Here is a 10,225-nt window from a genome sequence, read left to right as displayed (position 1 = left end):
ACTCTTAATAAATGAGGAAAAGAAGAAACAAGAAATGAAGACTCAAGTCTTGTTGGTATGATTAAAATGAATTAATGTCCTTCCTTTTATCTATACTATATTAAAAGCACGAAGGCCCTTAGCGAAATGTCGTTCGCCTTTTTTACCCCTTTATAAATAGAGTTCACGCTAGAAAAAATAGTCATTTAATTAATTTTCTAATATGTAGGATTAATTATTTAATTAGTTCCCTAATATTTATGAATAGTCATTTAATTATTTTCCTAAAATATAGTACTTTGAAATCAACTAAAATTTTAGTACTTATTAATTTTTTCCTTATTTGAATTAGAATTATTTCCTTTAAATAATATTTGAACCCATTTCCTTCTATGTATGAACGTAGAACATCATTCTCGCGTTAAATTTGTTTTAAGAAGTCAATTATTATTTAAATTAAGGGTTTACCAAATAACAATGATTTTCTTGCTAAGACTCTTTATGATGTATATATTTGAAGAGAAGTTAACGTAAATATAATATAATAAAGAAACTTAAAAATGTAAATGTTAGTTATAGATACTTTGAAGTGTATTATGACATTTGTAATTCCCTCCATAGTTATTAGACCATCAAGCAAGGTTAATAAGCATTTATAAATTATAGAAAAATACTACTGAATATTTAGCTTATGAACGAGGTTTACAGTAGTTGAAAGTAATATAGTTATTATTTTAGTCAGAGAGTTAAAGATTAAATTTTCCTAATCTTGTTTAATCCTTATTAAGAGTTTAAGTTTATATTCATAATTCTTTTTAAATCTATATTCTATATACTTTTATTGACATATGTAAACTTCACGTGCAACGCACGTACACTAAAACTAGTAAGCAAAAAAGTCTTGGCCTCTTAGTTGAAAAAGAAAAGATACAACTTGTGCAAATGATATCCACCACACAATGTAATATTTTTGGATCCCAAAAAATATATTGCAAACAAAATCTACACTTTTCAAATATGGTTATGTGAGCTGTATTATATTACAGCAGGTATATGGGCTAAATCTTTCCGTAATTGGCTTTGTGCTAGTGGAAGTCAAATCAAGTGTCATTATGATTTGAATTATTGGGACTCGCGAGAGGACTAACCAATATTGAGTGGTGAAGATTTGAAGTAGCTTCCTAAAACTTAGAACATGCATAAGTAAAGGGAAGGGTCTGAATAAAATAACAAGAACCATGTCCCAATCAAAAACAACGTTGTTGTTCCATATATCATTTTTCATATATATTTTTTCTAAACCATTCAGATATATTCATAACTAGAAATTTTCTGTTTTCTTTTGGTGGTGGTGGCGGCGGCGGCACACATTGGTGCATGCATGGATGTGCTCCGCCCTGTAACGGCCAAACCAAGCGGGTGCCAGTGGTGCTCGTGCTGGTTCTGGTAGCAGCCAGAAGCGGATTCAGAGCGGATCAATGGATTCAAAATCCATTGCTTCGCTCGATCCGTTAGTACACAAGCAATAAATTTAATGCTTGTGTATATATGTTTGTAGATTATATATACACATTCTGAACTCACGGATTATAAATCCTAGATTCGCCCTCTACGAACCATATATTTAAAGAGCATGGTAAAGAGTGGGAGTTCCCGAGATGATACCACCGTAGCTGTGGCCATAGACAGAGACAAGAACAGCCAACATGCTGTGCGTTGGGCGGTTGATAACCTCAATATAAAGAATGGCCAAATGGTCCTTATCCACGTTCATGTCCAAGAAAACTTGCATTCCCATTCTCGTATGTATCAGAATTAATACTCTAGAAATTGATTTCAATCAACTATACGTCAATCTTAATTTTTGTGTAATAATTTTATTGTTTTTACGCTGGTGGTCAACCTGCTGTAACCCTCCTTTATCCGAGTTTTGCTAAGCTCATTTGCATGAAATTGATCTGAGGCAGACAAAAAAAAGGAAGAAAAGAAAGAATGATGAACAATGCCTTCAAATTTAATATGTAAATCCAATTTACCTATTAAAAATGTAAATCTAAGGCTAACGACGAGATTTTATAGTCTCAGTTTTAGAAATTGGGTGTTTTTATCTGTTTGTCACTTTGCATTTATGTTGTTCTATACATTGCAGATAACATGATTCCTAAAGAAGGCCATTCTCCATCGCTGGCTGAAATGAATCAGTTCTTCCTTCCTTATCGTGGAATTTGTGCTCGAAAGGGGGTAATAACCTTGTTATCACCTACTTTTTTTATCTGCTTGGTCTCTTACTACTAACAACACAAGAATTAGCGATAGACGAATTCTGTAGCTAAACAAAAAAATCGCTAATCCAATTTAGCGACATTAGCAACGGATTGTCAAGAAATTCTGTTAGCAACAAGCCCTTTAGCGACTAAGTTCGTAGCTAATTACTTTTTTTTCTTTTTGTAAGAACTGTGGGAATTATGAAGCAATGCAAAAAAGGGATAATCAATATTTGATGTTTTAAGTAATTGGATTAAAAATGGTTTGGTGTTTGGTTTGAATTGGGATTCTTTTAAAGCAATTAACATGATATTCTGGCTTGAGAAAACAAAGCATTACGAGGTATTCTAGAAAAGTAACTAATAACAGTGTTCTTCAAATTTTTGAGATGAGAAGATCCACAAATTGTGGAAATCAAAGGTTACATGGTACATGGTAATAGAATTTATGCAGTTGTGAGCATTTTGAAATTACTTTTATCATTCCAGATTCAGGCAAAGGAAGTAATCCTCCAGGACGACGACGTTGCACATGCATTAGCTGAGTATATCACTCAGACCTTCATCACCACCATCGTCGTTGGCGCTTCAACCCGGAATGCCTTAGCAAGGTATAATTTCTATTTGTTTCCATGTCCTTAGTTGTGCTTGGGAGTCCACAGTATGTTAAGCAGGAAACTTAAGCTCCTTTTTTTCCTGTTTTCGAGCACTTGTTGAGTCATGGAACTCTTAGAAACTTGACTCTCATAGGTTTTTTAAGCAGGGTCTAAGCATCAATCGGTCACGGGTTCGAGCCGTGAAATCAGCCACTGATACTTGCATTAGAGTAGGCTGCCTACATCACATCCCTTGGAGTGCGGCCCTTCCCCGAACCCTGCGTGAAAGCGGGATACTTTGATCGGGCTGCCATTATTTAAGCATCAATTGCTTCCTTGGTTTTTCTTTGTATTTAAAGGAGTTATAATTCTTGGCTTTCTATGTCAGAGCATTTAAAAATCAAGATGTGCCAAGCTCTTTAACCAGATCAGTGCCTGAGTTCTGCTCAATCTATGCAATATCAAGAGGAAAAGTTCTAAAACTTAAGTCAGCAAGTCAACCTGCCACACCTAGCAGTAAAGCAAGCTCCGGCCAATCATCTCAAACAGGATCCACACAAGATTCCCCAGTTTCTCAAGCACTTACCGCGTAAGTATATTAACAAAACCTCTCATAATTGATGAAAGTAAGGTATCGCATTGTTCAAAGCGCTTGTGTAGAGGATAAGACTCTTTAGATTACTATTACAGAAGATTACTTTTTTCTCATGATTTAGTTTCTTCATTTGATGATGCTGACAAATAAATGTATTGACATCTTATTTCATGATTTTAATACACAAATTTTCAGCCATGGGAGTTGGAGAAGTACGGGATCCTCTGAGTTTATCGGTGCAGGTAGCCAGAGCATATCATTTGATAGCAGCAATGCGTCGGATAGGCTTCCTGTGAGCCAGAATGCTTCACCAAACTACAGCAGTGCCAGTGAGTGTACGCCACAGGCATTGTCGGACAGCCAACACAGCAGCACAACTCCTTCACCAAATTATCAATCTGTTAACAATATCAATGACCTTATCAAGAAAACTCAACTAGTGAGACAGCCTGGCAGCAAGAATCTTACTCCTGCGCAATCATTGGAGCATAGTGGTGAATTAGGTGAGGGGATGCCACAACCAGAGCTCCCCGGAAGCAGTGAAACCTCCTCTCAGAATGCCGTGGATCCAAATTTGGATTTTATTCAAATACTAAATGATAGACACCTTGGTAACCTAATACCTTCAGCCCAGTACCCAGTCAATAACCTAAATCTTCGTATCCACACTAAAGAGAATTCATCCTACTCTACATCTGGTTCGAGTAATCTTTCTGGCTCCTCAAATTTCCGGTCCTCTGATATGTCCTTTGAGCATTTGGACTCTTGTCACATTTCAGATGCTTCTAGGTGCTCCGTCTCCTCTCAAAATGCAGTAAGTTCAAATATGCTCCATTGATCTGGCAAAAATGAATAAACCTTGGATTCACTAACCATTTTAGCTGTTTGCAACACTTGTTATTACACTATTTGCTACATCAGCAAACATCTAAGGCCATTATGTTGTCGTCTACTCTTTGCTTTTTAGGAAATCCACAGCAGCTATTCTGCTAGAACTATGTTCAGATGAACATGTATAGCTAGGAGATAGTTGTGCATTGGACAAAAGAATCACAATACCAATTAAATTTGAACTTCTTTTCTGTTTTCCTTGGTAATGACTATCCCATGAGCAGATAACAGCATCAGTACTCAGTTTATTTTATGATAGTAAAACTTCTAGTTTTCCTAAAAACTATACCAAACACCAATCTGGGCATTCTAGTTGTGGATTGCACTCATATGGCCGATCTGTTTTACCCATAGTCAAAAGATAATTAAGCTTTAAGTGTCCTTAAACTTACCTAAAAACTGCCCATTACGTGACCTGAAAGATTGTAGCTAACACAGATCAACTGACTAGTTTTTGCTCATATTTGCATGCATTGCAGGCAGAGTTGGAGGAGGAAATGAAAAGGCTAAAACTTGAACTGAAGCAAACCCTGGATATGTACAATGAAACTTGTAGAAGACAGGTCAGAATTCGGCAGTCACATACTCTTTTCAGCACATGAATTATTCATATTCCAAATAAATAATTATACATTTATACCACGTCCATGCAACTTATTTTTCATTTTTAAAGGCAAGAGAGATTGATCATTTGAAGTCAGAAGAGGCATGCAAATTAGAAGAAGCGAAGGAGGCTCAAGTGGCGGCACGGGCTATGGTGGAAAAGGAGAAGCAAAAGTGCAAGGCTGCTTTAGAAGTAGCGCGGATGGCGCAACAAATAGCAGAATTGGAATCTGAGAAGCGAAAGCGTGTAGAACAGAATTTTCTGCATGAAGCAGAAGAGATGAAGAAAGCACAAGATGCATTTGCCCGCAGTGCAATTCGCTATAGGAGATACTCAATTGACGAAATTGAAGCTGCAACAAATTACTTCTCCAATTCAAAGAAGATTGGTGAAGGTGGATATGGTCCTGTGTACAAAGCCTATCTGGATCACACTGCAGTTGCTATTAAAGTTTTACGGTCAGACATGTCACAGGGACAAACACAGTTTCAGCAAGAGGTACTTTTCCATGTTTTTCGTTACAGATAAAGCAGACGTTTTGGACATCCAATACAATTAGGTTCCTTTTATTGCAGCTTGAAGTTCTAAACCGTTTGAGACATCCAAATGTGGTTCTCCTCTTGGGAGCTTGTCCGGAGTATGGTTGCCTTGTCTATGAATATATGGAAAATGGCAGCTTAGAGGATAGGTTGTTCTGCAAAAACCAAAGTCCTCCTATACCATGGCCTGCTCGTTTCAGGATAGCTGCGGAAATTGCTGCTGCCCTTCACTTCTTTCACCGATCAAGACCAGAACCCATCGTGCATCGAGACCTCAAACCTGCTAATATTCTCTTAGATACTAACTACAAAAGTAAGATTAGTGATGTTGGCTTAGCCAGATTGGTTCCAGCGTCTGTCTCCGATAGTGTCACTCAGTATATCATGACATCAGCTGCTGGGACATTTTGCTATATTGACCCAGAATACCAGCAGACTGGGATGCTGAATCCAAAATCAGATATTTACTCTTTGGGCATCATGTTATTACAAATAATTACAGCAAGGCCTCCAATGGGATTGACACACCACGTCGAGAGGTCAATTGAAAAAGGAAACTTTGATGATATACTTGATCCATCAGTGAATGATTGGCCCTTGGAGGAGGCTCTATCCTTGGCTAAATTAGCTTTGAAATGTTGCGAACTCAGGAGGAAGGACAGGCCAGACCTCGGTTCAGACATATTGCCTGAATTGGAACGACTAAAAGATTTTGCATTAGACTATAGACGCAGAGGTCGGTTTACTTCACGTCCCACAAGTTCACAAGAAAGCTTAGCAGTGAGTGAGGTTGGCTATCTACACTAAGCTTCCTTTTATGTTCGAGGAAATTTATGTTTATGCATTGAAATAGAAATTACATGTACTTAAGCTGTTCTATGCCCTTTTATCTCTCAGGAAGTAAGAAGCGGCATATCTGATAATCAATCAGATAAAGTGCCATAACTGCACGATGGCTGTAAGGGGTAAAACGCCTGAATTACTTTCAACAAGCACTGGTCTACTAGGACCTATTGACAAGGTAATGATTTCGAAGCATTCACTAAGGTTACTTTCAAATAGTTCTGAAATTTTTATGCCAAGATAAAACTCATACTACTATTTTGGGAAACAGATGATGCCATTCAGCTGTGGTCTCCACCTCAGTATTCAAGCATACTTTTGGCCTCTACTATCCAGCAAAAATGTGAATACTAAATGTATAGAGATACAATCTATAGTCACCACCACAACGCCCGTTGTAATTTTGGAAACAGGAAAATACAATATTTTTGACCAGTGAATGTCAAAGTAAATGGAATTCTTGTACACCAACCGATATTCTAATGAAATCTTGTCATTTTTTGTGAATCCTGTCAATGAGCCTAGGCAAAGAGTACAAGAACAGACATATTTTTGGTTTCTCCAGAACATTAATTAAGTTTATGACAAACATGGCAAAAGTAAATCAAGCAGTTGAGGCAATAAGGTAAAGAAACTGCATTGCAGATTTGTATATGTCAGTACATACATATGAGGAATTGCTTCCTGTTACTTGACTGTGAGATCAGTAGATAGTTGATGTAAAGCATCACTGCATTTATCAGGAAAATATAAGAATTAAAAGAAGGAAGTCACACCCTTTAAAAATAAAGTAAAAGAATAACCAGTTGATTCTTGACAACCTGCGATAGCAGGGAGACGAATAGTGCTTGCTTGAAGAGCACATGCAGCTCCTGATATAGAATTGCAACGATCTCCATCAATCATACCCTATTTTCTAGACTTGGCGCATGCATTCAAAAAAATGCTTAAATGGTCCATAGGGGTAGTTCACCTATTGATGGCATTAGCAACAGAGAGTCAATCGAATATAGTAAAAATGCTCATGAATAGAATGAAATTGGACGCATTGACGTGACACACTCAAGGAGAGTTGTCATGGTGTATGTTATTTGGGTTTCAAGTTGAGCAGGACCAAGACGGAATACTTGAAGTGCAAGTTCAACAACGTTAACCAGGAAGCGGACATGGAGGTGAAGCTTAATACACAAGTTATCCCCAAGAGAGGTAGTTTCAAGTACTTTGGATCTATAATACAAGGTAACAGAGAGATTGATAAGGATGTCACGCACCGTATTGGAGCTGGATGGATGAAGTGGAGGCTCGCTTCCGGTGTCTTGTGTGATAAAAATGTGCCGCTGAGACTTAAAAGGTAAGTTCTATAAGATTGTAATTAGACCGACTATGCTGTATGGCGCAGAGTGTTGGCCGATCAAGAACACTCATGTCTAAAAGATAAAAGTAGCTGAGATGAAGATGTCAAGGGGAATGTGTGGGCATACCAGGTTGGATAAGATTAGGAATAAAGTTATTGGGGATAAGGTGGGAGTGACTTCTGTGGAGGAAATGAAGCGGGAGGCGAGGATGACATGATTCGGACATGTTAAGAGGAGAAGTATAGAAGCCCGGTCAGAAGGTGCGAGAGGTTAGACTTAGTGGGTATCAGGAGGGGAAGAGGCAGGCCTAAGAAGTCTTGGGTCAAGGTTATTAGGAGGGACATGGCGCAACTGGAGTTGACTGAGGACATGGCCCTAGATATGAGGGTGTGTAGGTCGAGGTTTAGGGTAGAAGACTAGTAGATAGTCGAGCGTATCTCTTTGTCTTTCCCAGTTCGCTAACATTAGTGTTAGTATATTCATAGATTGCTATTATTACCTAGAGTTTAATTGCTTTCTTGGCTTCAATATTTTTATCTTGTTGTTATTCCTTTTTGTTGCCATTACTTTTGGCATCCGTTCTCCAACCGAGGGTCTATCGGAAACAGTTTTTCTATCCTTCTAGGGTAGGGGTAAGGCTGCGTACATCTTACCCTCTCCAGACCCCACTTGTGAGAAAATACTGGGCTTGTTGTTATTGTTGTTGTTGTAATAAAATGAAATTGGAAAGATTATAATACCATTAATTTAACCTTGTTTGTCCAATTTTTTTCCTGATACCTATCATATTGATTTGTATATTCCCGCATCTAGTATCTCCCAGCAAGCAGTAGCAATCTCCCTGATAGGAGAATTAACCAAATTAAGGTTTGTCCTTTTGAGGTAAAATGCAACTTTACTTTTTGCGCAATAGTTGTAGCTGGATTCTTTTGAACTTAAAAAATGCCGTAATTTTGAAGTGGCCAAATTCCTCCTCTAAGCAGGCCGCATGTTTTATACGCTGAAGGTACGGGGGTGAATTGTGGTCTATTAAAAAAATAGTCGACTAACGATGATTTTAGTTGACTAGATTAAGAGCAGAATGTAAGATAATAGTAAATGTAAAGAGAATAACACACAATGATTTTATATTGGTTCGGTACCGGTGTAGTACTTACATTCAGTTTCCCTTGGGTCACAAGGGTTCCCTTTAGATCTTGAAAGTATTACAATACAGATGGTTTTGATTCGTTCACCACCAACCAAGTATAGCAACAATGAATTTTGAATAATGACACAACTCTCTTTTGTGTTCTAATTCTTCCTATCTTTTGAGACACTGATAAACTGAGGATTACAGTGTTTAGGCTAAAAAGTAGCGAGACTTAGAAAATAATGTGTGTAGTTGCACAAATCTTCCATTTGATCTTAGCAGACTTCTTATAGGAGAGAAGAGAGCCGTTGAGCCTTGACCGAAAATAGAGGCACGAGATCTTCAAAGGGATTTGACCCAAGGGGTGCCTCTTCGAATCCTGCTCTTGGGAGGGACCGAATTCGATCGTGACTTTCCTTGTCACAGGCTTACATTGAGGAAATATTCAAGCCTACGATAGAGCTTAATTAAGGATACTGAATATTTGCTGGCAATAGCTCATTGATTTGTAATCTGATTTCCTTTGATTGAGGGCGAATGGATGTGCTAAAATTTGATTCCTTCTTCTTGTCCATTAATTCAGCAATCACATCTTTGGACAGCTTCTCATTAGTATTCTTTCCTTTTGATGATTTCGATTCTTGCAAACCAAGGTAAGTGAACATTGTCATCATTGAAACTTTGGAATATAACTTAATAATCTCCCCCTTTTTTATGATGACAATCAAGAGAGAGTAAACATTAATTATGAGACTTCCCTTTTTATTTCATCTCTAAGTTGCTCCCCCTGAGTTGATGCCATCTCCCCCTGAATGAGTGTTGTCTCCTCCTGAGTGGTTTACTTCTCTACACTGTTCTCCCCCTTTGACATCAATCAAAAAGGAAAGAAAAGCACACAATATAAGTAATATAGGAAGTAATATACATAATAACTAGTGAGGTAGTGCAGCAAAAGTAGTGCCTTCAGCAGAGGCATAAGTTGTACAGACCCAAGCAAAAGAAAGTTTGTTTAAAACCACCACCAGCAAGCAAGAGCATAAACAAATATTGTTTGTAACGCCATCACACAGAATCGCATTAACTTCTTCCCAGGAAGTACTTGAGAGTGTTTATCACTTTGGTGCAGAAGGAGTCATAAGAGTTTTCAACATCTTTGACAATCTTATCCATATTTTCACTCATGGAATTGAATGCCCTGGTTCCTTGCCTCCGCGTGGCTCCTATATCCATTCTGAGCTTAGCCATATCTGTACATGTCTCCTTAGTAACTTCCCTGATTTTATCTACATGTTCCTTCATCTCAACCAGTAGCAGTTTCACCCCATCTAGATAATGCTGAATTTCCTGAAGATTTTGAGAGGTAGTCAACTGAGATGCTGGTTGTTCAGTTTGAACTTCAGCTGGCACTGGAATGCTTTCAACTTTAG

The 10,225-nt window shown here is 37.9% G+C and overlaps 2 protein-coding genes across 2 annotated transcripts; both read left to right on the top strand.

Annotated features, from left to right (window-relative positions):
* Positions 1 to 1,253: 1,253 nt before the first annotated feature.
* Positions 1,254 to 6,818, top strand: LOC107785913 (U-box domain-containing protein 52-like). Its single transcript, XM_016607329.2, has 10 exons — positions 1,254 to 1,781; positions 2,129 to 2,220; positions 2,733 to 2,854; positions 3,228 to 3,428; positions 3,630 to 4,248; positions 4,805 to 4,888; positions 4,999 to 5,427; positions 5,505 to 6,257; positions 6,366 to 6,489; positions 6,583 to 6,818. The coding sequence occupies exons 1-9, from the start codon at positions 1,613 to 1,615 to the stop codon at positions 6,411 to 6,413; spliced, it is 2,517 nt and encodes an 838-aa protein (XP_016462815.2). The 5' UTR covers positions 1,254 to 1,612; the 3' UTR covers positions 6,414 to 6,489; positions 6,583 to 6,818.
* Positions 6,819 to 6,901: 83 nt separating this feature from the next.
* LOC107785905 (uncharacterized) lies at positions 6,902 to 7,883 on the top strand. Its single transcript, XM_016607312.1, has 3 exons — positions 6,902 to 6,936; positions 7,423 to 7,662; positions 7,796 to 7,883. Exons 1-3 carry the CDS (start codon positions 6,902 to 6,904, stop codon positions 7,881 to 7,883), a joined length of 363 nt encoding a protein of 120 aa, XP_016462798.1.
* The last annotated feature ends 2,342 nt before the right edge of the window (positions 7,884 to 10,225 follow it).

The sequence above is a fragment of the Nicotiana tabacum genome, chromosome 22, assembly GCF_000715075.1.
Source record: "Nicotiana tabacum cultivar K326 chromosome 22, ASM71507v2, whole genome shotgun sequence".
NCBI classification, from domain to species: Eukaryota; Viridiplantae; Streptophyta; class Magnoliopsida; order Solanales; family Solanaceae; genus Nicotiana; species Nicotiana tabacum.
The sequence above is the reverse complement of the archived record's forward strand: the minus strand, read 5'-3'. Positions and strand labels throughout refer to the sequence as shown.